At 42.6% G+C, this 27,899-nt stretch overlaps 1 protein-coding gene across 8 annotated transcripts; it reads left to right on the top strand.

Annotated features, from left to right (window-relative positions):
• Positions 1–1,568: 1,568 nt before the first annotated feature.
• LOC148424976 (transducin-like enhancer protein 3-B) lies at positions 1,569–27,899 on the top strand. Of its 8 annotated transcripts, none has more exons than XM_088413078.1 (22): positions 1,569–1,984; positions 2,259–2,448; positions 2,731–2,831; positions 2,995–3,058; positions 4,763–4,807; positions 11,897–11,959; positions 12,166–12,270; positions 13,750–13,788; positions 15,750–15,954; positions 17,333–17,349; positions 19,541–19,663; positions 20,195–20,245; positions 20,622–20,783; positions 21,659–21,794; positions 22,152–22,330; positions 22,929–23,005; positions 23,402–23,651; positions 24,337–24,584; positions 24,668–24,815; positions 24,950–25,100; positions 25,840–25,916; positions 26,580–27,899. In XM_088413078.1, the coding sequence occupies exons 2-22, from the start codon at positions 2,425–2,427 to the stop codon at positions 26,685–26,687; spliced, it is 2,373 nt and encodes a 790-aa protein (XP_088269204.1). In that variant the 5' UTR covers positions 1,569–1,984; positions 2,259–2,424; the 3' UTR covers positions 26,688–27,899. The 8 variants fall into 8 exon arrangements, with proteins under 8 accessions (XP_088269204.1, XP_088269202.1, XP_088269208.1 ...); XM_088413076.1 differs by having other exon boundaries at positions 15,750–15,955; positions 17,292–17,349; XM_088413082.1 differs by lacking the exon at positions 13,750–13,788 and having other exon boundaries at positions 12,166–12,240; positions 15,753–15,955; positions 17,292–17,349.

The raw sequence follows: 27,899 nt of genomic DNA, 5'->3' as shown, positions 1-27,899 counted from the left end.
CAGAAATTGGAATAACGGTCCACCTGACACCTTAGGGCAATTCAACTGCCACTGCAGATGGCAAAATGCATTTTATTGTTCGCTTTGAGAACATTTTCAACAGTGTTAGCACACCATTAAAGGCTTAACACCTTATAACACCAGGTAAAAACAAATTGCTCTGGACGTTAAGGTGTCAAACCAACCAATCAAAAATTAAATACATTTTTGTTGTACTGTATGAATAGATTTTTAAACGTGCCAGAATACAAAGCACTGTCTTTTACTTTCTGATACTAGACCGTGATTGATTCCTTGTCTGCAGGAGCAAACAACATTATTTAGACAGTTCATATACATGTGGTGCAATCAGTATGACATATTCAGGGCTAGACTCGCTCAATATCCACCACAACTGTATAAATGATTCACACACTTCATTTATTTAACGTGTCCTCCTGCCAAACGTCTTCATTCCCAAGTATGTCACATTGTGGTTTTACAAACGCGTGTACCATCGAGATGAAATAAATAAATAAATAAATAAATAAATGAATAAATAAATAAATAAATACACGCTTTCTGGGAGAAAACGAGGACACAACTGTGCAAGTAGTCAATGTTTGAGCGAGGTAAAAGCTTTGTTTTACCGAAAACGTTTTCGAGGGGGAGGAAGAGAAGGGGAATCAAACTGATATTTAGCCCCTACTGGCTTTTTTCCCCCTGCTTTTGTTTTATGCAAAGCTCTTTTTACCACATGGTAGTGACAGATTGTTTGAGCTGAAAGGAAAAGCCATTCGAAGCTAATTAAGCAGCCATTCCAGCCTCTATTCGCAGGCAGGAGGGAGAGGAGCGCCGGCATTTGTCAGCGCCGAATCCAACGTGGGTTTAATTGACAGCCCTGCGCTCTGACTGACGGCTTCTCCTGCACTGAGCCTATTACAAGCTGTTTAGGAAGACAGCTAAAAGCCTATTGGATAGCATGTATTGCTTGGGGGCGGGACAACCCACGTGGGCTCGTGCATTGAAGGCAACACGTCATAGGCTGGGGTCCTCGAGAACAGAGGCGTAGTAGCCCACCGACTTGCTGCTAACGAGGAAGCTTTGAGTTGCTTGAGGTCTCATTTGAAATAGGTTGATCCATTTAGGTCCGTTAATGGAAACGCAGCTGTGTAATAAGACCTTTCCGCACTGTGTGCATTTTTGAACTTTTATATGTGTGAATCGAATGTGTGACATTAGAGTAGCAACAACACAAATGATCACGCGTGTCTCTGTGGAGTACGTCTCACGTGCGCTCGCAGTTTTAATTTCACACTGTTATTTGTGCACATACCGATGGCTACAGCGCAATGATATATAGATTACTGTCTTTGTTTTGAACAAGTCGTTGAACACGCCGACTGTCACTTCAAATCCAAAATGGCGAGTGTGTGAGGTCACATATCACCGACCAATCAGAACAACGGTCAAACGCGACTACCCCACGTGGGATTTGCTCTTAGTGATTGGTTGGGGTACCCAATTGGTTAGCGAGTGGTCCTCTCGCGTCAGTCGCGTCCTCGTGTCAGTGCTCAGTCTGTGTGTGGTACAACGCGAGACAGAGGAAGTGGGTGCGCGCTCGCTTGTGCTTTATTTCACAACTACGGACACTTTATTTTTCATTCAAGTAGCGCCGTTACCCAACATACATACACGGAACTCATTGGAATCCACTTGACTATCGCCGGATTGAATACAACCTTTTTTAAAGGTGTTTTCCGCCCTTAGAACACAAGTGTTTTCCATAGTCGGGCTGAAGTGAGGACGTCCACTGCCTCGGGACCAAGGAGGTCTAAACGCAGCACTGTGGAGGGGCGAAACGGCGACCTCAAGCAAAGGGACCGGATATTTTCTTGTTTTTCTGCGGCGTCTCGTGCAAATGACGGATATGCTACGACCCATTTGTGGATATTAAAATTTAACCTGTGCAAGAGGGGAGGCGAGGGAGTCCGTGGAGACAAAGGTAAAAAGCGAGCGACATTACACATCCGCTAAAAAGGAGAGGAGGGGGAGGGGAGAGAGAGAAATTTTGCACGCGCGCGCGTGTTCGCAGAACACATCACAACTCGTTAAATTTACAAGGAAACAAGCACCATGTTAAAAAGGAGGGGGGGGGGGTGATCACAACTATCTGTGGTGTTGCTATTTTCACTTATTCGAAGAGCCGCAATTATTTTCACTTCATGTGAAAGGAGGTGAGATCCACTTATTCCACGGCGGTGTGTTTGTGTGCGTAGGAGAAGTGAGAGCTTCGATGCCGGGAGACTGAGCACCTCGCCGCCACGAACGGTACCTTGACCGCCGCCATCCCGTGCCACCCGTGGAGGGGGTGGTGGTGATCTACCGCACTCGGATCACTTGAAGAGAAATATAGGAAAAGAGTTCATCGCGTGAAGGACAGCTATGTATCCACAAGGCCGGCATCCGGTAAGTAGCAGTGTTTGATTTGAAAACTGACATGAACGCCACCGCCCTTTCGGGTTGCCTCCTCAGTGTGGAGCTGCGCACCTGTGCAATTTACTGTATGTGGTGGCGGAAGCTTGCAAGGAGGTTTTCGGTAGAGATCAGAATCAGCCGATGTATCATCATAGGCTTAATAATGCATTTCTATACACGTTTATCACCCCTGTGTGCGCATTGCATGTATACTCGACATTTCCTGCAGAAAAATAAACTCAAGCGCTCAACAAAGTTGTTTTCACTTTCCAGGCACCTCACCAGCCAGGGCAGCCTGGCTTCAAGTTCACCGTGGCAGAGTCATGTGACAGGATCAAAGACGAATTTCAGTTCTTGCAGGCTCAGTATCACAGGTAATGGTGTACCCACATGGCTTGCTTCCTGTTGGAAAGTATAGAGAAAGCTCCCAATGTTTTAGTTTTCAAATGAAAGCTAGTGACAGTAATTAAAGACAGGAAAGTATGAATGAAACGACAAATGGCCTATAATCGAATGTTTCTCCTTCCCTCGCTCAAGTCTTAAAGTGGAGTACGACAAACTGGCCAACGAAAAGACGGAGATGCAGCGCCACTATGTCATGGTAAGCGGAATCGTTTTAAAGATGTCAGTTTGATTGAACGTTGTGACCTCCCTTTAGCCTCAGGTAAGCGGTTGCAGGTGCTACGGATTCATGATGTTGTGCAGACGCCATCTTAGCGCTTGCGCATGCTGTGCTTTTGTTGACTCCCCACGTCTGTGTATTCATTGGATTAGCGTGGGCGAGCGAGGGGCAGTTGAAACTCGAGCAGGGGTCAAATGTCCATCTATTGATTGTGGGGTGTGACAACCCCCCCCCCCCCCCCCCCCCGTAGGCCCCGGGGTCCTCTTTATGACCTGATGTGACCCTTCCCAACACACCAAGCGTGACCTGCTGAGGGTTAATGGCCGCTCTGCAGGCTTTGAGCACAAATCAAAGGGTTTCCTGTATTTTTGCCCGTCTTCTTAATGATCCCAACGTGACTCTCCTGACACCCAGGGGGTCCCTAGATAGGAGGGCCACATGGTGTGTTTTTCGTCAGCCTGTGAGATAATAGAGGTCATCCGTCTGTTTTAACATGTATTCCAAATAATCGTTTTGGAAGTCCAATCCAACTAAGATATACGCGGTAAGCTGTCTAATATAAACCGGGCAGTTTTGATTTAGTTTGTATTCAACCGAGATTAATAGAACTCCAATAAATGAAAGCACAGAGCGTTTGTAATCTCCACTCTTTGTGCTTTGTTTTATACATAAGCCCATGCACATTTCATTAGGAGTGCGTTAAGAAAATAATACAACATGCGGTAAAACGTCCCAGTGATTTGCTTTGATCACAATACGCTGTTCGTTTGAAGTGTTTGGTCAGTCTCGACTTTTGTCATACAGCATGCTGCAAAGGGTGAAGCGGAAACTGTACGTTCACACCATGTTCTGCAAAATGTTTACAGCGTTAACTCATTCGATGCCAGGGACGTATTTTGACGTTTACTTAAGTATTAAATTGATACTTAAGTACATTAAGGACATTAACTTCAAGATACTTAAGTATTAATTTGATACTTAAGTATCTGGGATTGAATGTCTGGACTCTTAAAAAAAAAAAAAAAAAAAAGTGAAAATACGTCCCTGGCATTGATACTAAACATTTATCCATTTGATTGGTTTTTTTTTTAGTATAAAACTAAACAAAACGTTTTGTCCAACTTGCTAATTAACTGAAAAAAACATCACAGGTACCCAAGTTGCGTGTAACAGCGGATCAAGCCTTTCCTCTTTTCTGGGTTTGGTCATGTGACATTCACCAGCTGAACCGTGATTGGTTGTTACATTAGCCATGGGCACACGATGATACTTACAGTCGACGGAGTGGAAACGTGTGTTTTTAAAAGGTTTTGAATTGTACATGATGACTTCATAACAAATTAACTCATTCATTGCAACTGACAGCTATGGGCGTCAACCATCCATTTTAAGTGGGCTAGCAGAGAATGTGTTTGTTATCGACAAAATAAAATGAATATTCGACAAAATATCCCTATGAAAATGTAATATTCCGTTAGCATTTTGATAGTGCGCTAGAACACGACATTGTGTGAATGTGGTTTGACCCTGGCAGTAGTGCATACCAGTCAAATACATGCACTAATAAAAAAGATAATTTGTTGACTTTTTTTTTTTTTTACTTCTACAATTTCTTAAAGATGACACGCACACACCAGGTCCAATTATCGCGCGCTAATGCTTTGTCTCCTCTTTCGCCCGCAGTACTATGAGATGTCCTACGGGCTCAATATTGAGATGCACAAACAGGTATGTAGCCATATCGCTCCAGTCTGTGTTTAGTCAAAACAATCTTGTTGTCCCTCCGGTTTGCGAGGAACACACACGTACCTGACCTTAGTTCCTACCCTCATCTTGAAATGCCTTTAGGAGGCACACATACTGGCTTTCTGTAGTGAAAACGCTGACAGGCTAAACAACAACATGAAGGGCACGCTGCCTGATGGGGATGGTTTGATAAGATTAAAGTGAAGTATTTGGCAGACTGTCTGAGAGGATGTGTTTTAGTGTCCCCTCTGAATGCTCTGTTGTGTGTACGTGCGTGCATGTCTTGCCTTGTTGCAGCTGCACAAAAAGCTCATTAGTTTAGCTGCCACCCGGCACTGGGCATCATGCTGTAGGCTTACTACTGCTAAAGATGAATCGAGAAGGTGATTAGTACTTTCGTACAATAGGCCGGCTTGGTAAAATGAGGAGCTGAATTCAGATATGGCCATTTCTTTACAGCGTGCTCTCGTTTTAGACCCAAACACTTCTGGCATGGTTTGCATTCTGTTTCTTTTTCTATAGCTGGGGGAGAATGCACAACTCAAAGCATAATGGGGATTGGTTTAGATAAGAAAAACATTTACTACCACAGACAGGTAAAACAATAATATGGGATTTTCTATCTCGTCTTAAAAGATGATCTGTTAAATGGATTTCTTGACTCTGATTGTACAGTTTGTGGAGGTTGACATTGAATCCAAACTGAAAGAGCGCCCTTTTAATCAGGATTGGACCTTCTCTTTCATTGGTTAGGTTTGGTACGATGACTGAGAAGACTTTGTCGATAGCAGACTTTACACCAATCTGATTCTGAACGGCCGATAGATGTCATTTTATGCAGGATCGGTGATCGGCCGTTATGTCGCACTTTGCAGAATGATCGACGATGTCACTGATTGATTCTGCGCATTTTATATTATATGAATGTTTTCAAGCATGTTGTATGAATTTATAAGTGTTTGCTGTAGCATCGGTTTGGTATTTGCAGTAGTAACGTGATTCTGTAGCGTAATAACAATGTAGTAGTTCCGTAACAGTAGGTTGTTGCATCTATAATTTCCGTCTCAAGTTGTTTTTGTTTGGGTCTTCTAGAGGTCATGGATGTTTTTGCATGGTAAAGATTTTTAAAACGTGGCAAAAATGATTTATTACGTTTTGACCAAAGAGTTTGGTGTCTCCAAGTCAGCGCAGTGTGCCTGTGTCAAAATCATTGCATCGGCACTAAATTCTACACAATGTCACTTTTGAAGCTATTCTGCATGAAAAATAATTAGCAAATTACTCAGAGGCAACGTGAACTTTTTCCTGCTGGAGATGGCTAATTAACATATCCCTTTAAAAATCTAGCCAAATGATATTTAATTAGCACAGTTTGCGTTTCAACCATTCTCATAAGCATTTGATGACTTGGTACAGTTCATTCCCAAGCCCTCATCATTGTGAAACCTGTCTTCCCAGTCCTTTCATTGTCATTCATTTCCAGTTTCTGTGATTGTTGCGCTCGTTTCCCGCCATCTTTTCTTCATTTCCACATTCTCGCTGTGCCCTCTCATGTGTTTCCTTTCTCCTGGCTAACCCCAGCACCGATTGATGTGAAGTGAATGATGGCCGTAGTGTCATTAGCAGAGAAATATGATGTATGACGGTCAGAAGGGAGCAATGGAGACGTCATGGCCCTCAAATCTAGAAGGTTAATGGCATCGGCGTGAGGGTAACCCAGCTGGAACAGCGGCATACGGCACCATTCATCAGCCCTAGCCCTTTTTGTGGTCATGTGCTGGATGTCTTTTTTGCCTATCAAGCAACTCCTTGTCTTGCTCCCTCCTCTGTTGGGTGTTGTTTGTTAAGCACTTAGCAACTGCAAGAAAGGTGCGGGCGGTTGTTCTTTCTGCATGCTGGTGGCGGTGTACAAAACAAGAGGGTTAAAGTGGGCAAAGAGACAGGAAAGGAGTGAGACGCTTGAGGGTAAACGAGTTAATCGACTGCCTCTCTCCTGTGCGTGCGCGCGAGTCTCCTTTTATTTTATCAATAAGCCTGCCGGTGTCAACGGAGCACTCTGAATAATGCATGATTCCCACCACCCCCCTTATGAGCAAGTGTTTGTGATGACATCAGCCAGAGGTAAATGGACAGCCCCCTGGCCTTGGATTATTGGATGGCGGCAGCCATATTACTTTGCTGGGCTGCAAGATTTATTGCAGTATGAAAAAAAGACATAAACTGGCTTTGTTGTTATCAGTACAAAGCAGATTTGAGCAGCGGAGTAATGAGCTCACACACTCCCTTGTGCATATAAATAAATACCCTTATCCCTTACATGGTATAATGCCAGCGATATCGTGACAAAATACACACATACATAAGCGTACGCTGCTGCCTGCAGAGCTGAGGAGATCTCTGCGGCTGCCAGGGGGTAATTTGTTTTGACAGTGTCTGCTATGATGGCAAAGACTTCACGCTGGAGGTAATCACCCTCGCTTGCTGTCAATAAGTGATTTTAATTAGTGCAGCTCATTAGGCTGCCTCAGCGCCGTGCCCTGCTGGCTTTGTGGTGGGGCTTGCTTTCTCTTTCTACTACCGTTGTTCCCTCTCTGTACTACCTGTTTATCTCACGCACTCTCGCAAGCATTTACATGTCACTTGTCAAAGTGATAAGTTAGAAGATGGAGAGGAGACACACTAACGTTTGTAGAAAGAAGTGTGTGCTTTCGTCGATGGTGGTCACTGCAAAATCTGTTGGGTCAAAAATAACTCTAATTGACTCTAATCTGAACTCTAATGAAGGGTCAAAAAGGGACCAACCGCCATTTAGGTCAATTTGCTACACATTTTTAGGTTACTGTTAATTTCCCCAAAAACTGGATGTCTTTTGGCTAATTTATTTGAGACAATCTTTTGGGAGACATGAAGAACCCACATAATACCCCAATTTTTTGTGGCTCTGTTGGCTGCATCACAACACAATGTTTGACTCAACTTTTTCGGTCGAATTCAGTAAAACGTTTGCGGGACAAAAATATTTAGATCTTGGTTAAACTGACCCAGGTATGATCATATGGATCGATCTGACCCCCCCGCCCCCACCCCCCTTTTTTTTTTTTTTTTTTGCCAAACGAATAACCCCCCACTTAACAACTCCCCTAAGAATATTGAATGAAAATGTTGGGTTAAATGAATGACCCACCAATCAACATATTTTGAGTTATTCATATGATGGATTTTTAAAATGTATTATTTATTTTTATTTTATTCTTTAACCATACATGTATTGAGTCATTGATATCCTGTTGTTTGTGACCCATAGTTTTGGTCATTTATTTTTATTATTATTATTTTTTTACAAAACAATCTATTTTTTCGTTGTTTGTCATACAATCCTTTTTTGTCTTTGTGTTGTGGGTCACTAGTTTGAGCCACCTGTTTGAGTCAAATGTATAACCCAAAACCTGAGTCAAATTGACCCTAGTGGCGTCAGTCCCATTTGGACCCATAAATCAGCCATTTTTGACCCAACTCTTTTTGGATTGTTGGAAAGAGGGGAAAATACTCAATTAAGGGGGATTTTTGCCTCTCTGGGTGGAGAAAAAAGGAGTGTGAAGAGAAACGAAGAGCAGCAGAAAGCAGGCCTGTACAAATGAATAATTTATACAGGATTCCTGGAATTGTTTGCCAAGATGATGGTGGGCGCCCTGTCTCTATGCCAAAACAAACTAAGTCCGTGAACACACATACTGCCTCTCAAGGGAGCTTGATGAGGTTACTAGGGTTCTGCGTGAGACATGCTTTATTTTGGTGTCCTTGCAAGAGGAACAATTAGGAAAGTGTGTGTGTGTGTTTTCCTATAGACCCAACCACTGGGTCATGGTTGTTGCAGTATAAAGGAAGCTAGGCTTTGTCTCTGTGTCTATAAACGGCTTTGGCCACAGAGAGTAATATAGAAACAGTGTCTACTGTCTGCCACAGAAATCTGTTGTAAAATGACAAAAATACTCGGGCTCAGCAAAACGACACACGTGCAAAATAACCTTCATGCATTTTTAATGAACTAGAAATAGACTATGAAACTATGAAATAGACTCAACTACACCTAGTGTATCTTTCTTCCTGTGCTCTAGCTGCGAAGATAATTCTCAAACAAGCTCCCGCGTCATATGCCACTTGTTTTCCTCTGCAATTGAATCCTCATCTCTGCTCTCCACTTGGAGGCTAATACCTGCAGCGACAAACAGCCAAATGGCTTTCAACGCACCACTGAAAGAGGGATGCAGTGGAGAGAGAGGGAGAGCTCTCCATGCTGTGTTGCTGCTAAACAACCCTGAGTACCTGTAATTGTGGAGCTGCAGTGAAAGGCTCCTGTCGCTCTCTAAGGCTTCTGTTTTCAATGATTTTAAGTGACAACAAACTCTTTCGGGTGCCTATCACTGCTGCTAAAAGCCCCTTGACAAGTACTCTCTTTTTTTCGATGGGAGTGAGAACAATATAGGAGAGCTGCATTAGTGGTACTGTCCGTAGTTTTCTTCAGAGAAGCTGTTATGAAAATTAGGCAAGTCCCTATTCTTGTTCAAAGCTAAATGTGGCTTTTATCAGGGGTGTCAAACTGATTTTTAGCCTGGGCCACATAGTAGTAACAGTTTCTGTCAGAGGGCCGGTATGACCGTGAAGTCAAATAAAATTTGAATGTGTTCCTAACATACGCACGTAGGTTTCAAATCAGAGGCCAGCAAAAACTGTTTAAAAGAGAGATTGGGAATAATAAAATGCGTGTTTTTTCACCCAAAAAATGTAAAAGTTGAAAACAACTTGCAAGTTGGATTTTTTTTAGTCAGAGACTTGAAGACAAATCAGCATTTTGCGGACCACACAAAATGATGTGGCGGGCCGGATCAGGCCCCCGGGCTTTGAGTTTGACACCCGTGCCTTAGAGTCGATTTGAAAGAGGTACCTGTAGTCGCTAAAAGTGGTAATTGTTTACTTGCATCTTAATATTTTTGACAACTGTATGTAAACATGTTTACGTACCATCATATTCGGGTTAAGATCAGAATTTCATTTTCTGAAAAATTCATCATATGCTGTTTACATGCGTGCGCATGATCATTACACTTACGTACATGGTAATCGAGATCAATTGGAATGTCCCCATCTCAACTGCAATGCATGGATTCATAGCACAAATAGACACCATAGCAAAAATGCAAACACAAACTAGTGCTACATTCAATAAAGGTGGCCTTTCAAAAGCTGAATCTTGCTAATATTTTATGATATTTTGAAATCGTTTTAAAATGTTTTCCAAGGGTTATTGACCACTTGTAACGTAGTAAGTGTTGCTTGTATCAGGAAGCTAATATGGTTGCTAATTTTAGCTACATATAATTCCTCAGCCCAAATGCATGTTTGAATCTTTTATTTTTCTATTTTGTTTGTTCGATTAGAAAAAAAAAAAAATTGGGGAAAAAAAAAATCTAGTTTGCCAAGCACCTAGCCCTCCAGATCTCCCGTGAAGAAGGTGTTAACAGAAATCCGTGCAAATCCATAAAGTGCCAATATTTTTCAGAATTGCTTTCAGCACAATGTAGTTTCTTTGTTAGTGTGAAAGCACGGTTATTGTTGTCTATGTGTGGGTCTTTTATAGTTTCATTCATGTTGTCGTTCATTTGTCATCACCAAGTGTGTCAGCATGCCACTGTTTGCTCGACACCCCTTGTTGCTCGCCTTGTAGTCATTTCTAGAAAAGTGGCGTGATGGTGAACCCTACTGTGCGTCGTTGCATCCAGCCCCCATTAATGATGAGGGTTTACGAGTTCCCTCTTGTCGTCGTCTTTTTTTTTTTTTCCTGGCCCCTCCTCACTTACCCACTCCCCAGTTATCCCTCATTAATTTCCTGTGACGATCACATCGACAGGCTGAAAATTCAATTTAATGACCTTCCTCTGTGCTGCACCTAATATGATTTTACGGGCTGTTCTGGTCAGGACCCCGGTCTAATTTACATAACCATCATCCCTGCTAGATAGCGTTGCCCCAGCAACAGAGCGGGGATGGGGATGGTGGGCGTGTTACATGAGAAAACCGAGGAAGGGTGATGTAGTGTGTAGTAGAGATTAACAGGGAGGGCTGTGTGGAGGCGTCGGTAGAATGAAGAAGGCTGGATGGAGCGAGACAACAGTGAGCCAGGTCGGACAGAACACACAGATAATCCCTTGCTGGTCTGGTCTTCATTCTTCTATTAGGTCCTTGCCGTCTTGCTCCCTCCACTGCAAATTGAACAGGGTTGAAAAAGCCAATGGCGCCTCCTGTCCCCTCCTCTCCACTTTCACAGTCAAATAAGTCTAAGTTTGAAAATGAGTGGAATGCGGCACACACACCTGCTGGGTTCCCACCCCTTAATCTCTCAGAATCAATTAGTTCACCTTCCCTGCTTTAGCCAAGCCACATTACCTTGGCGTCAAATCAGAGCATTTGTAACCAATCTTCGCTACCCCTCTTTAAGCTTTTCTGCTTGTCTTCATCCCCTTCCTCATTCTCTGGAAAAGTACAGATTTAAGGAGGTTAAAGAAGGTAAATGAGCTTTCAAGGAATATCCTGAGACGTCCAAGTGCTGTCGGCTGGAACTGTCCAAATGTTGCACTGAAAGTACTCCGTGTGCATGGGAGCCTGCAGTATCGTCTTCCTCTCCTAGCTACTAATCTGGTCGATACCAAAGATGCCGGTGATAGATAGTGTCTGAGAGTTAAGCTGACTGCTTGAGCCTGCCCCAAGCTCTCTATGGGCAGTAATGATGAAGTATGGACCTCATTAGTTTCGCTCCAGCCAGACGGCATTAGCATATTTCAGCCTCCTAATTACATAAGGGCTGAGTCTAATGGTGGCAGTAGAGAGTGGGACATAAATATGTTTTGGGCGGACCCAATTTTGTTAAGGGGTCTGTCCAACTCAACCTGTGTTAGTGCATGGAAAAATGTATGCCACGCTTTGTTAAATTGTTTGTTTGGCTGATTCATTCGTGTCTTCATGCTATACACGGACTGCCGTATAGTAATATCTTATTTTGTCTCCTTTCTCCCGCAGACCGAGATTGCGAAACGCCTCAATGCAATCCTGGCTCAGATAATGCCATTCTTGTCACAAGAGGTAAGTGTCACTGCAACAACAAGCAACGTAAGTCTAAACCGCTGCTTGACCGCTGAGGGTCCCCACAATTTTGTGGTTTGACCAATCTTAAAATTAAAAACCATTTAGTTACTTCTAAAAGACTCTCGTTGGTCTCGTTTTTGAGCCGATTGAAATGCTTATTAAAAGGTGAATAATACTTTTCTTTCCTGATGTCTTTTCCACAGCACCAACAGCAGGTTGCTCAAGCTGTTGAGCGAGCTAAACAGGTGACAATGACTGAGCTGAATGCTATCATCGGGGTACGTGGACTTCCCAATCTGCCTCTCACTGTGTGTATATCCCCTCTTCTTTATTTATTTCACCTGAGAACAGGGGCAAACCTTCACACAGAGGAATGTTGGTACCCTAAACACAGACAAACACTGTCGCGATCCAAGCAGGCTACATCCAACTTGGCGGCTTCTTTAACCGTCGTGTGCGTCAGTTCAACTGGCCTGAGTTTCACTTCCGATCATCCAACCTGTGGTTGGTGTTTGAACATTGAGACTAAATAAAAATCACACTTCCTCTTTACGTGTGCAGACTTGCCCCTAATTTCAGTGTTGTGGCATGTCGATGTTTTTTTTTTCTTTTTAACTGTAATTGACGATGTTTCACACCAGAGCTCATTCGTTCCCTCCAATTTGGCTCTGAAAGGCAGAGTCAATGTACTTCACGTTTACGATCATGCGAGAGTGATATTACATCAATTTATACTATTTTTCATTGCTGCTCATTTCCCCAGTGACCTAATGGAATCTTTGGGTTATGACCAACAGTGAGTTGAAGTTGATGCCATTTCCCAGTTAAATGTTTTGTAGGCCTTTGACCATGTTTGGGGCCTCACCTAAACTGTATTTTCCTCTTTTTAACTTTGGGCAGCAATCTAAGTGCTCATGAAAATCCAGTAATTGGCATTTTAATAGTTACAAGCCAGCATTGCTTTTGAGCCAATAGACCTTTTACTGATTTGGTCCTCCATCTGCTTTCATTTAAGTACTAGACTCTTACTAATAGCCAGCTTGGACCCAGATGTTAAAGTGACCCTTTTGATTAGTCCTCCTGTTGCGGAGGTTAGTCAGTGGTTAGCTTGTCCCAGTGGCAGGGGGTCAAGTCTAATGAGAGGTGGGTAGTGAAATTCGATTAAACTAAATGAGCCTCGAGCACAACCCCCAGTTTTAAAGATAATTACTTCCTATTTCCCCTTGAAAGAGGTCAGTCTGTCAGCAATGGGAATGACCTTTCTTTAATTACAGATGGGTTAGAACAGACAGAACACAGCCATGGGAAAGAAAAGCTTTATTATTTGGTTGCAGACGTGGCAGATAATCAATCTTCCTACCGAGAGAGTGTGGAACTTGACATTCAAAAATTGGCACATCAGAGTACAATCAAGCCACAGGTTTTAGTGTTGAGGTCGAGTGCCTCAAAAGACTATTCATTACTGTCGTTGTTTGCGTTACAAAGTTGAAATCGTGCATGTTGTTGGTTATAAAATCACAAGAACGATTGGATAAATAGCATGGGGTAGGGCTCTTTTATCGGTTAGCTTTGTTTACTTAACTGCTCAACTTGATTAGTATATTGTTGCAAAATACACTCTACTTCTGATGACTTGAAAATGGTAGCAAGTTTCATACAGAAAATATGCTTCCGAGGCTCTCGCCTTTGTAACCAAATGAGCGATGTTGTACTTGCTATAATGCTACATTCTTGACATGTTCTTTATCTTTCTGAAAGTGTTCCTCCTGTCCTCTCTGATCCTTCAGAAGCAGCAGCCACCTCACTGTATCTATCCAACTTTCATGGTCAGAAATTATTCAAAGCACTTTCTGTTTAAAACCCATTGCCGATAATATAACATTCATCGCTTGTTTTTTTTTTTTTTATATAAAAAGTGCTTAAGATGATGCTTGATTGTGTGTTTGGCATCTTGTTAGTCATCCATGTTACTGAGGAATCAGGTTTGCAGGAAACCACGTTATTACTTAAAAGTAAGAAAAAAAAACTGACACCATTTTAAACCCCTCAAAACGTCTACTGCTTATTGTTTGTCTAATCATTCAGGTATGTTTTTCAGTAGGTAATGTGGTGATCAATGATCATTGTCCCGCTTGTTAAGCCATTGTGCCAGCTGGTTTGTGCTGGTACTGGTTTTGACGCTTGCTCTGCTTGGCAGTTGTGTTCTGCGGGGAATCGGCTTCGCCTAGTTAACTTTAATTGCCTGTTTCCTGTGGAAGTTGCCTGGGCTGCATTGGCGTTTACGCATAATGAAAAAAGATAAGAGTGAAAGGGAGCTAGCTCTTACCCATGAATATTGAATTGGGAGCAATTTATTTCAGTTCACGGTGCCCCCTCCCCCACTCCCCCTCGTCTGCCCAACCACATTTAACTAATGAGGCTTCTTGATAACGATCCCAGCACACTTTTCCTCATTAGGTCCACTGAATACGGATGTCCATGCCCCAATCGCATGCTCAGGCTTCCACTCTCGTTAGCTACTGATTCTGTTTCGCTACCCGTTTGTCTCTTTTGTTTATGTTTTGTCCACACCCAATAACACAATAAGAATAACAATTTCTAGCCATTAAATAAACCTCAGTGTCATGGGGCCTCTTTTAGTCTATGGCTAGTTCCTGCATTGCATTTATAGATAATGTAACCAAGATATCATCTGCCATTAGAATGTTGGTCATAATTTTTTGAGCAGTTGATGAATGTGCTAAGTGTTATTTAACCTAATTTTAAAGCCCAAGCTTCGCCTTGCCTGAGTGGCTGTTTAACCAGTGTCTGTCTATTTCACTTAACCCTGGCTGCTTTTTACTTTGGATATCTGAGGCCCTTGTGGGTCGGCATGGTTATAACTGTACTCAAAAGGGTTTTCGTGGGGATTACTACACTCGCATTGCTTTAAATCCACATGCGTATATTGACAGAATTAAAACCTTCCAGAAAATGAAAAGCAGTAATTATGGCTTGAGTTAGGACACTTGAAACTTCTGGACGCTCGAGTGTCTAAAGATTTTGGTTGTTTCTATGCGATGAGTGCTTCTAGTGTCCTTGAGAACACAGCAAGCTCCATGATGGCACATGTGATACACTTGAAGTGAAAGAACTATCTCACGAGCATTGCCCTTAACCCATCACGCTTATTACCCCTATAGTAATGTGAATGATTAGATAAAGTCCAATCCTTCCTTAATGGCTACTTATCTCAAAGCTTTTGGTGACATCCTTGGCATCAGGCCAAAACCTCATAAATCTGATTTTGCTGACTTTCATATTTTTCCAAAACGCTATACTATGGGTCAGTCCACACATGTGAGTATGTGGCCACTCTAAGGTCTGGAGAATGGCTTTTATCTTTCATGATGCGAACTTACCATTTTTTTTTTTTTTAAATGCGATGATTCTGGAGATGCGAGGATTCTGCCTGAAGCCAGTGATGTGCTGCCTATGCTGACTGTAGTGTACCTTTCTTTCTGTCATTCACCTTTACGGGTTGAATTGTGGAAAAAGTAAATGAAAGGAAAGGCCACGTTTGCCCACAGTAGTGAAATAAATTGATTTCCTCTCAGTAAATGAGCTGCATCAGCTTGTTGGCACTCACTGTCACCTTGTTATTATTCATAAACGATTTGGCCTGAAAAGAAATATTGGTGGAAGCCAGTGATAATGCATGCACAGAGCGCGGCCATTAACGAACTCACTTCCCAGCCGACCCAATCGTCCTCTTGTCTTCCCTCCTGCCTCTCTGTATTTGTTGCAGCAGCAGCAGCTACAGGCCCAGCACCTTTCCCACGCAGCCCACGGACCACCTGTGCAGCTGCCCCCACACCCCTCAGGTTTACAGCCCCCCGTCATTCCCCCTGTAACGGGTGCTGGCTCTGGTCTGCTTGCGCTTGGTGCTCTTGGTAGCCAGGCGCACCTGCCTGTAAAGGATGAGAAGAACCATCACGACCTGGAGCACAGAGGTGAGGAGCACACATTCGCACGCGCTCACTCACTCACTCGCTCACTCACTCACTCACTCACTCACTCACTCACTCACTCACATTTCATATTCATGCACTATTACAAGACAAATGTCAGTGTTTAATAAAGAATCTATTAATGGTCAAATTATGTTGTACAAGCAGGGTTGAGAGGTTTCATTTGAAAATGTCTTCTGAATCTGTTTAAAAAAGGTAGTTAGTAATTTACACCATACCATAATATTGTGTTTTCCATTATATGAATTACTTTACTTAAAATATGCTGAGGTTAACAAAATAAATATTCATACAAGTTACTGTATATTTGTAGAACATGAACTCCTGCTAGCTTGGGATAAGGACGACAAATAGCGAAACACACATAGATAGAGAGTGAAGAAAAAAGTTGATATGTGAAATGGAGAATAATGACAAATTAAGCTTGGGAAAGCAATATTTGCAATATTTTAAGGCACGCACACGCACACACACACATTATGAAACTACAATGACGCATTTTTTTTTCCACATCGGTCATGTATTTGTTTTTCAAAATGACATTTCTCTGAAATCTTAGTGATCTTCTTCCTGGATAGCCAAATTTAAAGGGACAGTGTGTAAGATTTTCACGAAAAAAGAATAAATCAAATGATTGTAAATTTCAAAAACTTGCAAATGAATGTGTTCGTAATGATCAACCGTATGATTCAAATATAATCATAAGTCAAGTTATCATGAAATAATATTACATGGGGGGTGGCACTTCTCCGGAGGCGGCCATGTTTGTTATAGCTACGGACAATAGTAAATGCAGCACCTTCTCCTGTCCGTAGTGACAAACGGTCTAAATCTTACACACTATCCCTTTAAGTAAAGCCGTGACCCCCTGTCACCTCCCACCTGCCAATCATTCAGTTAACACTTCCTGCAACACCTACAGAAGAAAAGTCCCTCCATAAACCACAGGTTTCAAATGTAAATCGAATGAGATTAAACGGGCCGGGTTCAGTAGCAAGACATTTCGCAGCGCAGTTAATTAAACACACAGTGATTTGCATTAAGGAGCCAGAGCCAGAGACATTTTAAAGATCCATTTGTCGCGTGGTCTACCGAGCATTGACAAACATTTAGTAATCAGTGATAAAAGTATTAAATCTAACCTATAAAATGGTTATGAACGATACCTTATTAGACAGGTATGAAAATGAATCATGCATTTGATCACATCACAAATGAGATTAATCTTTGATCTGAATAATGTATTACTTTAATCTGATGAAAGCACAGAGACGTTGTGACACCCATACTAATTTGCTTTTTCCTTCTCTCTCTCCTGGCCCCTCATCTTTTCATTCACCGCTGGCAATTCCTCTGAAAGAACGGGAGTCAAGCACGGTACGTTTACTCCCCCACTCTTTCCTTGTACCCCCATATGTGTCCCATCTTTGCCGGTGAATAGGTCGACATTATTGAGACTCAAGATCTCATGTTCTCCGTGTAAGAGCGCGCATTTTGTGTACGCGAGTGCTCTCGCACGAGTTATTCGATGACTGAATTCAAACATTGAGGTCAAGCCAAATAGTCTCAAGCCATCTAATCCTTGAGGAAAATGACTCCAGTCGGACAGAGAGGATTAGTAGGCAGCTAGCTTCTTTAATTTCATCCCCACTTTGACTGTCCTTTTATTCTTTCTTAGCCAAGTGGCAGATTTCTGGTTGGCTGCCCAATACCTGACTTTCCATTGCATTCATCCTGACATTTTTCTTTGTGTGTCTTCATTGTTTTGGTTTAGGTTTCTCCAACGGTGTTCACCAGTCACCCCGCTACTTTTGTGTCGTTGCCCTTTTATCACTCCCCCTCTCATGTTTGAGTCCCTGTTTATTAGACTGCCTCGTAATGCTCAGATAACTGGAGCGTAATGCTCTGTTGCGTGGGACAGATTGCGTTCCCATTGACTGACCTTTCTGAATGGGCCCACTCATGTCTGAAGGCAGCCCAAACCGTGCCTCCATCTTGTCTAGCGACAAGCACCCACCAGTGCCGGCATACCTGATCTCGCCACACCTCTTTCTCGTACACACCAAGTCGGGCTTCGAGGATTCCTTTTCTGTTGTCTCAGGTAATTCAACGCCAGACAAGGCGGAAAGTGTGCAGTTATTTCGTCCAAGCAGCCCTTTAAAGGTCACAGTCTTGCATACAGTACAAAGACAAGCTGTACGCCATCAATCAATTTCTCGCTCGCTGTGCCTCAAACATGCAGTTACTGCACACAAATGTTTATGTTTTGACGCGAGATGCAGTGAACCGGAACGACAGAATTGTGCTTAGTTGGATGAAGGAAGTCTGGCTTTTTATGCGCTTGCCCATGCAAAAGCGCGGTATCATTTGCGGAGCGTGTCGTCAACAGGCACAAGAGGCACTTTAATTTTTTGTCAACCATCTTAGCCTTAATTGGACTTTGCTCCAGACCACTTAACTTGCGCTCTTGTTTTTTCCGATGAAGGCTGGAGTTGCCTTGTTGCTTGTCAGCCTGTCTGGCCGTGCCTCTCCACAGCATCAGAACCCACACTCCCAGAATCCCGTTTGCAGTTACTGAGAGAGTGCCAGTTCATGAGGGCATTACCACACGGTTTATGCTCTTATCGCTTGTCAGTTATTTTCGTTTTACGCTCTTTCCATTCTTCTTCTTTTCTTCTGCCCTAATTTATTTTTTCTTCTCAGTTGGTGAGGCCCTCTTCGTGTTGTCACATTGTACTCACTTTCATTTAGTGGCCCCGTTGTAATCTTTCATTTTCGCTGGGTTGTTTTTTGATGAACTTTTCTGTCAGTCCTTTATAGTAAAATTTGTCCCTGACCTAGCATAGGGCACACATACGTACATACTTTCTGCATTTTTTTTTCCTCCGGTTCATAGATGAGAGGCTGGTTGCTTAGCCTTTTATTTGCATGCACATGCATGTTGCTAATCTCTAAATATCTGAGTGTTCAATTAACATTCTTTGCTCATGTTCTTGTTCAATTTAAAGGACATAAATTGCTTGAGGCATCTTTCTGAATATTTTACTTTACTTAAGTGTCTGTAAGAGGATTAGTTATGATGTGTGTTTGCACACAAGCATGTCCTCAGCTGTCCTCTACGCTCACTGCCTTGGTCTGTTCTTGCGCTGGGTGGTTCTGGTTTTATGGTTCAGGTATAATGATGGGCATTTCCAGGTGTCACCCCTCTGGCCTCTCTTTCTCCCTTCTCATAAATAAATCCAGAGCCGCTGTGTGCTTGCTTTCAGTCAACATTACCACAGCTTTGAAGAATAGAAGCCAGAGTCACGTCTAGACTTATGTTAAATCTTGTCCAGAAGTTGGCAGAGCAACCCTTTCATAGTCCCTTATATCTGGCACTTTCCTTGACTAATGAGTCAATTCATGTGTTTGCTTGTTGTCAGTGCCAAGATGGAGGATGATGACAGACTAGAAGCGGAGTTAGTTTTCTGCAACGATTTCCCTCATATTTCTTTCATGTAAATAAAGGATGAAGATCTTTCTGAGCCTTGAATTTACACTGACGCATCTTTGTATTGTTTGTTGGCAGAATAATTCTGTCTCGCCGTCAGACAGCCTGCGGGCAGCAAGTGAAAAACATCGCGGCTCTTCAGATTATGGACTTGACCCAAAGAAACGCAAAGTGGATGACAAGGACAGCATGAACCGATATGTGAGTCAATCACATCAATTGAACAGCACAATGACAATGCGTGCACCCGGCTATGGAACCATCCCAAATATGTTAATTAAAAATTGAAAGCATTCAGTTGCCCTAAATGTCTCAGTATGATTCAACTGAAGAGATTAATCCCACTCCCAGGTTGAAGTACACTTCAAACACTACATGTGTGCTTCAAGATTTTTTTCACGTCTAATTAATTGCCCGACTAATATAGCCTTGAGGCAACGAGCAGTGATTTTTATTTCATCACATGTGCATTGTTTATTTATTTTTCCCCCCAGATACTGCATTAAGGAATGTAGTTTCTTAATGTGTAGTTTTAAGTACAGCAGCACTTTTTGATGTGAATTTTCAAGTGGGCTAAATGATAAAGACATAATAAAACAAAACAGGACTGAATCTGCTGATTTCTTAAAATGAAATTAAATGCCAAATGTCTACTTCAGCTATTACTGATTTTCACAAAATATGAATGATAGATACACACATGAAACTTTCTCTGCCATGCCTTCTTTTTAGGATAGTGACGGAGACAAGAGCGATGATCTGGTGGTGGATGTTTCCAACGAGGTAAGGAAGACGACGCTGGGACAATGCTGCTCAGCCACATTCCACAGTGTTAGTGTCGCTAAAGACAGCTGTCTGGGGGAATCAACACCTTCCACACCGTTGCCAAAAAGTCTGTCCTACTGTTGATTGTGTGTGCATGCGTTTCTTTGTTGTCATTCTTTTGGCACCCATGCGTAAAATAAGACAAAGATAAAAGGGAGCAGCAGGTGAATGAGGAGTGTTTGTGTATGGGAGCGTTTGGGCGCACATGAGTATATATATAATCTATGTTTGCACATGAGGCCCCAGTTTGTTTGACCTACGTGTACATGCCAGTCGTTTTCCTCCGGTGTGTTTGCTCAGTCTCTCTCCTTGTCTGTCTCGTTTCGCTCCGTAGGATCCAGCCACTCCTCGTGTGAGCCCTGCTCACTCTCCTCCAGAGAACGGCCTGGATAAATCACGGGTTCTGAAGAAAGACGCTGCCCCCAATAGCCCTGCCTCCGTGGCGTCCTCAGGAAGCACGCCGTCCTCCAAAGCAAAGGACCACACCCATATGGTGGTGAGCATTTATATACATATTTAAAAAAAAAAAAAAAAACGACAACTGAATGAAAGCAGGTGCTCTGGAGGTAGATAAAAGGTTCAAACTGACTGACTGGCTAAAGGGTCTTTGCCCAGTGAAGTGGGTGTTTTTGAAGACCTAATATGGAGAGGGCTTAACAGCTAGCTACAATGAGGGGCTTGAAGGGGCAGTAGGTTGCTGCACTCTAAAAATCAAATCCTGTAGCTTACTCCTCTCTATCACCTTGGCTTTGCCAAAGGTTGGTCATTTCTTCTAACCGAGGCTATAAATAACTCTGAGATCCATTTTACTTCCTTGTTTATTTCTCATCTTTTCCCTCTGCATCATTTCCCTCTTCTCTAATGTTGTAACCTGGACTGGTTTGACATAAACTGTTTCACTAAAAAATGACAGTCGACCGTACACTAAACATCCAGCTTCCCTCATCTCCTCTCATTAATGTGTTTCAGCAGGCTGAGGAGCCCTCCTCTTTCTCCTGATTAGGGAAGGAACATAGAGCTTCATTATGAAGAAGTGTTTGGGCCATCTTCTATCTTGTCAAGCTGTGTTTAACGAGCTTGACCTCTGAGCAAAGATTTATGCCTCAAGCTCTTAGGGTTAGTCAACCACTCGAATGAACTGCCAGAGTGGGACTGGATTACCCTGAGCTATCTGCTCAGATCGACACTCTGGATTCCTCGCAAGTGGGATTATTTTCAACTAATTTCACTGCCTAACCCTTCTTTTTTGGTCACTGACTAGTGTTACTTGGGGACAATGAACATTTTCCAGACTGGCCCCCGGATGTGTCAGAGGATGTATTGCTTTAACGACAATTGTGCAAAACAAGTAAAAAGCGTTTGTTATTTTAGACTGACAAGTCGTCGACACCAAGCCTGAAGTCCAACACACCCACACCCAGAAATGAGGCACCCACACCTGGAACAAGCACCACTCCTGGGCTGAGGCCTTTGACTATGGGCAAACCGCCTGGCATGGAGGCATTAGGTATAAGCCACTCACACCCCAGGTTTGCTGCAAATTTAGGAATGTTTGAATGGGATGAATAGACCTGCCATTATCTGTAATGGAATGTTGCTGCATGGCTTTGCTTTTCAATGACTTGTAGTTTTGCTAGTGCCATAAAGTGATACTGGGTTAGCATTGAATCTCCCGTGTTGACTATCTTAGTTGAGAGTATTAAATCTGCTGTCAAGTACTTGACAAAATTCACTTCAAGTTAAAAAAAAAATGGTGCAACTTTAAAATTCCTCTCAAAGTTGGGAATTCAAGACCTTCACAAACTCTTTGACTCCTGAAAAATGTTGTTTTTAATTTCCGAAAGTGACCTTTTCTCTTCTATAGCTGCTCCTGCCCTTCGCACACCTCTGTCTATTGCGGGTTCCTACGCCACCCCCTTTGCAATGATGGGTCATCATGAGATGAACGGATCCCTGACCAGTCCAGGTGTCTATCCTGGTCTGATCTCACCTCAGATGAGTGCAGCGGCTGCTGCTGCTGCTGCTTATGGACGCTCGCCAATTGTAAATAGTTTTGTTTGAATATCGAACTTGTGAAAGTTTAGCAATTTCATGCACGTCGTTCCCACATTTTGTATTCTTCTGCCTCATCGGTTTGGCGCCAGCAGTGGCATGAATTACCCTTCTTAGTTTTAGGTTGCACAATATGTATGCAAAATGACTTTGAGAAACTTAAGTATTCATTCTGTATTTCCATATCTTTTGAATGAATAGTGAATATCTGCTCCCCTGGCTACAGCTTTGTGTACATAATGAAAAAGAACAAAGCCTGCCAAGATGCTATTACTTTGATGTTCACTAGTTAGCATTCTAAAGGCTTAAAAAAGGCGCATCCCTAAAATGAATCTCATGTTTGAAAGTCTCCCAGGTTTTCATTAGTATTACCAAGTGGGATGTTGTGTTATCTTATGTAAAGCTTCTCTGTTCGCAATCGTGTAGAATCTATGGTTTTCAAGGGATTTGCCTAGAAACAAGCATAGGGAGCTTTCTTGTGATTTCAGCAAAAGGAAAGCATAACTCCCCATTGGAATATTTTAATAGCCCAATTTATATCAGCAGGTTATCATTTGGTTTTAATGCTTTTCTCTTCTTGTTTATGCAGGCGGGATTTGACCCCCATCCCCACATGAGAGCTCCAGGCCTGCCGACCAGCCTCCCTTCCATTTCTGGAGGAAAGCCGTGAGTATTTGTGGTTCTCATGTTGCTTTCAACACAAAACTATGACTCAGCTAAACGTGTTCAGACAAAAAACATCTATGGTTGTAAATATCTTTTACAATGCATTCAGTTTGTGGCAAAGTGGAAAGATCAAAATAAATCTTTTTTTTTTTTAACCCATTGTCATTGTCACAGTCTCTCGATTCAGCATCAGTATATTTGGACATATCATTACGTTTACAATAGCATAACATACTTGCTATTTAAATATGATTATACATTTTTACCTGACTAGAGGCACCAAATTACTGTCAGTGAAATAATATTCACCATACTGTGTCAAAATGACAAAGGCAGTTTGACAAGAAACATACATTTCTCAAGTTGATCTCCTCACCCCTCTTGGCTTCTTTGCAGGGCATATTCTTTTCATGTGAGTGCAGACGGTCAGATGCAGCCTGTGCCCTTCCCCCCAGACGCACTGATAGGCCCCGGCATCCCGCGGCACGCTCGTCAGATCAACACACTGAGCCACGGGGAGGTTGTGTGCGCCGTCACAATCAGCAACCCCACTCGTCACGTCTACACAGGCGGCAAGGGCTGCGTGAAAATCTGGGACATCAGCCAACCAGGCAGCAAGAGCCCCGTGTCCCAACTTGACTGTCTGGTAATTAGTTGTCATTGTTTCTTACATGGCCACGGCAGAATGCCTTTTTCCGGGGCTCCAAACGGTTGTGATACATTATATACTGACTGTATGACAGCTCATTGCCTGAGTCCGATACCCCATTCCGCTGTAGCTTAACTCCACATCCCAATGGGAGCGAAATGTGAGTCATTTGGCCGTGTCTGCCTGCCTGGCTGTGCTGTGCGATGCTAAAATAATCCTTTGCTGCAGGAAAAAAAAATCCTGCTGAGTAAAGATGTTCTGATTGGCTGACCTTGTCTGCCATTACCGAGCTCATTGCATCCTCCCAAGTGCCTTCCATTTCTCATTTTGTTACTGTGGCTCCATCCTTTTCGTATGGCCGCAAACATCCTCGAGTTCCATTGGGAGTGCATTTGGCTTTTATATAGCCGCCAGGTGCAGTTTTAATTCAGCTGACAGCGTCCGCACGCTTGACTCTAGCCCCGACTCCTTCCCTCCATTTCTTGTTTGAGCCGACATCATCCTTACGTTATTACGAGAGAGGCAAACGTTTTTCTAAAACCGCGCCGGCCTTATAAAACCTGATGAAGACTACATTCGTCAACGTTACATCACGGACTTGAAACCTGAGTTCTTTATTGATTTTTCTTAGAGTTGGGAAGAAGAAACTTGCATCAAGATGTTATCTTTTTTTGTGCTCCAGAATAGAGACAATTACATCCGTTCCTGCAAGCTGTTGCCTGATGGCCGCACCCTGATTGTGGGCGGCGAGGCCAGCACGCTGACCATCTGGGACCTGGCATCGCAGACGCCCCGCATTAAGGCGGAGCTCACCTCCTCTGCCCCTGCCTGCTACGCGCTGGCCATTAGTCCCGATGCAAAGGTCTGCTTCTCCTGCTGCTCAGACGGTAACATCGCTGTGTGGGACCTTCATAATCAGACTCTCGTCAGGTGGGTACTCCCAACTTATCGATGAAAATGTTTGTCCTCAAGAGGATTTATGTTTTATTTATGTTCCTGCTGTCTTATCCCAGGCAATTCCAGGGCCACACGGATGGAGCAAGCTGTATCGACATTTCGCACGATGGGACCAAGCTCTGGACGGGAGGGCTGGATAACACAGTCCGCTCCTGGGATTTGAGAGAAGGCCGGCAGCTTCAGCAACATGACTTTACCTCACAGGTAACAAAGACATAGCGTACCTGAACCCACACGTTCACCCTGTCTTTCTTTTAATTCGAAGCTAACGATCGACATTTTGATTTCAAAGTTGTGGGAGGTTTTACAGTCAACTGTTTGCTTGGTCCTTGTTCCAGATCTTCTCTTTAGGCTACTGTCCTACTGGAGAATGGCTGGCTGTGGGCATGGAGAGCAGTAATGTGGAGGTGTTGCACCACACGAAGCCTGATAAGTACCAGCTCCATCTGCATGAAAGCTGCGTCCTCTCACTCAAGTTTGCATACTGTGGTAAGAAATTGGTTTAAGGCAGTATTACACACATACGATGCATCATTTGTCCAAAGGACCCTCCTATTTGAGGAGGAATGGAATCTTGTGCCCATTCAAAGGCATTGGGAAAAAATAATAACAGTTAAACTTGGAGGTTTTCTAGCAACGTTGATAAACATTCAAACTACTCAAAACAAGGGGCGTGTGGACACTTTTTGGTTTCATAAACTTGCCCCTTTAAAGAAAAATGCCTCTGTTTCAGACCTCCCCTAGCCTGTGGGAGTGTTGCTTTTGAGTTGAAGATGCTGACGAAATTGTACGATCACTTAATATTTCACCACCCCCAAAACCGAAGTATTTATTTTAGGTTCGAAGACCTCCTACAGCACAGAGTCATGTTTGAGCCACTACAGTACATAGTCGGTTTATTCAAATGATGCTTCTTCCGGGCTCTTGCTGCTATTAATTACACCATTAGCCAACTAGTCATTTGGGTAATTAGTCAGAAGCTGATTGAAATAATTATCTGAGTGGAAATAGTCCGGGACCTCATTATGAGATTTTTCTGATCGTTGATGTTGTATTATTTTCCCCAATTAGGTTTTATGGCCATTGATGGCTAAAGCCATTATGCATTTGCCTCCTGGCTACACTTGTGGGCTTCGGGGCATACTGTAAATGTTGCTGTTCTTGACGCTCTAGATTGTTTTCCGGCATTCTACTCTATTACTCAAGTCATCTATTTTTGTTTTTGCAGGTAAATGGTTTGTAAGCACGGGGAAGGACAATCTGCTGAATGCATGGAGGACTCCCTATGGTGCCAGCATATTCCAGGTATTTACGTCAGACAATGCACACCGACAAGCAGAAACTGGTTGCACAACTATGATTTCTTTGTTCATTAACAGAGCAGACGCACCTGCATTGCTGCTAGTGAAAGTTTTTTCCTTCTTGCTCCCCCTTTTTCTTCGCACATAGGGTGCTTTTCACTTGGCAAAACTCTGTACTGTAAGCTTCTTGTTTGATGGGGTTCCAGCTATGCTGAGCTATTAGCGTATGGCTGATGTAAAGCTCTGCTTGTTGCTCATTGGCCAAGCAGATTGGTCACAAAAGCTTTGATTAAAAAAAAAAAATGTATCCTACTGGTGAGCTTTTGTAACTATTTATCTATTATTACAACATTTTTTTCAAACATAGATGCTGCCATGTAGTCTTTAACAGTTTATTTGCTTCTGCAGAAAAAAAAAAAAAAAAAAAACTCCGCTTACTGTAGAAACAGTCACATGCAACAAAGACCATAGGAGACCTTCCACCTTTTCCATCGATTTTGCTTGTTAAAAGTACATTTCTCTCAGATTGGAGTAGAGAGTATTCTCCGTGTTTCTTTTTCTTAGTTCAGTATTAGGGAATGTAAGTGTCAATGTTTTGAGAGTTTTTTTTGTTTGTTTTTTTTTTTCTTGTGGTGCTAAATGTGACTGGTTTGTTTTTTTTTTGCAGTCTAAGGAGTCGTCATCAGTTCTTAGCTGTGACATCTCAGCGGACGACAAATACATTGTAACGGGTTCTGGTGACAAGAAGGCCACAGTCTATGAGGTCATCTACTAGAGGCACTCTTACTCTGCTTTAGCACTTCTACTGAGACTACTCTTGTTGCTGACTCCGCCGTCTATCTGCAAAGTGGAGCATAAGACTTTTATCCACCCCTGAATATATCTGCTACAGGGAAGCTAATTTTGACAGCGAGCAGCCATTCGTCAGGGGTTAACGTTTTTGTCTTATTTTTTTTTTTGTATTTTTTTGAGTATTTGAGCATAACCCAATGAAGCGGTGCTTCAACCCAGAGAAGCGTGGTCCACAGATGTCTTGTGAAAAGTGTACATACTGGATTGAATACAGATACATTTTATATATATTATAAATATATATATATATCTATATTTTCACGTCCTGGGTGTACTTGTGATATGTATTGGCCCTCACCGTCTTACTAAATATGTGAGCGCAAATCCTAGCTTAGAACCTTTCAACTGTAAATCACCTTTTTTGTTTTCTTGAAGCACATTCTGTGGGCTGATCTTTTCAACATGATTCAGAGAAGCGGGACGTTGTAAACTAGGATGTTGTGGAACATTTAAATGGCCTTTCAGCTCAGCGCTCAAGATAATGTGCTCTGATCTATATTGTGGAGCCACTGACTCATTTGTGCCACAGTCAGACCCAGCGAGACACTGATCAAAAAGAAGACATTGAGGGAGTTTAATGTTTAGTCAAACCCTTGGACCTCAGTTGGAGGCAGAAGCACTGCAGCAGCCATGGACTTAGTGACAATGTGCTTTTAGCTTACTACGTAACAAGGGATGCAGAATCGCACCTTTTTGAATTCTCAACTAGAGGCTAATGTCAAAAAAAAGTACCATTCTAAGCCATTGGAATTATTCTTTTTTTTGTTTTGTTTTTTTATGATCAGTCTTCTTCTAATGTGTTTCATTCATGACTTGGAGGCGGGCAGATGTCATTCAAACCAAATTTCGGTAGTTAACGAAATTATCAGTGCCTGTTATGGATGAAACAGTGGGAGACAAAAGAATACAGAAAAGAAGAAAATGTTGCTCATGTTGACATGAACACTTAAGTGAATCAGTTTGGTTTTTACACTGTGCTCCTGACAACGTCAGCCTTTCCTACAGAAAACAAAAGGGGAGGAGGTGTGGGGGGATTGAACTTCCCACTGTATCACACCAAAGTATGTAGCAAATGCTGTCAGCACTGGGAAGAAATGTATAGTTGTTGATAAATCAATAAAACATTTTGTAGAAA

Source organism: Hippichthys cyanospilos, chromosome 4 (assembly GCF_059441005.1).
Source record: "Hippichthys cyanospilos isolate Australia breed blue-spotted pipefish chromosome 4, RoL_Hcya_1.0, whole genome shotgun sequence".
Lineage (NCBI taxonomy): Eukaryota > Metazoa > Chordata > Actinopteri > Syngnathiformes > Syngnathidae > Hippichthys > Hippichthys cyanospilos.
The sequence above is the reverse complement of the archived record's forward strand: the minus strand, read 5'-3'. Positions and strand labels throughout refer to the sequence as shown.

Excerpts from the sequence above, each read along its gene's own strand:
- LOC148424976 (XM_088413076.1), top strand. The coding sequence starts at position 2,425 with ATGTATCCACAAGGCCGGCATCCG. Across the intron at positions 20,246-20,621 it reads TGGTGGATGTTTCCAACGAG|GATCCAGCCACTCCTCGTGT; the intron begins GTAAGGAAGACG and ends TTCGCTCCGTAG. Across the intron at positions 23,652-24,336 it reads TGTCCCAACTTGACTGTCTG|AATAGAGACAATTACATCCG; the intron begins GTAATTAGTTGT and ends TTTGTGCTCCAG.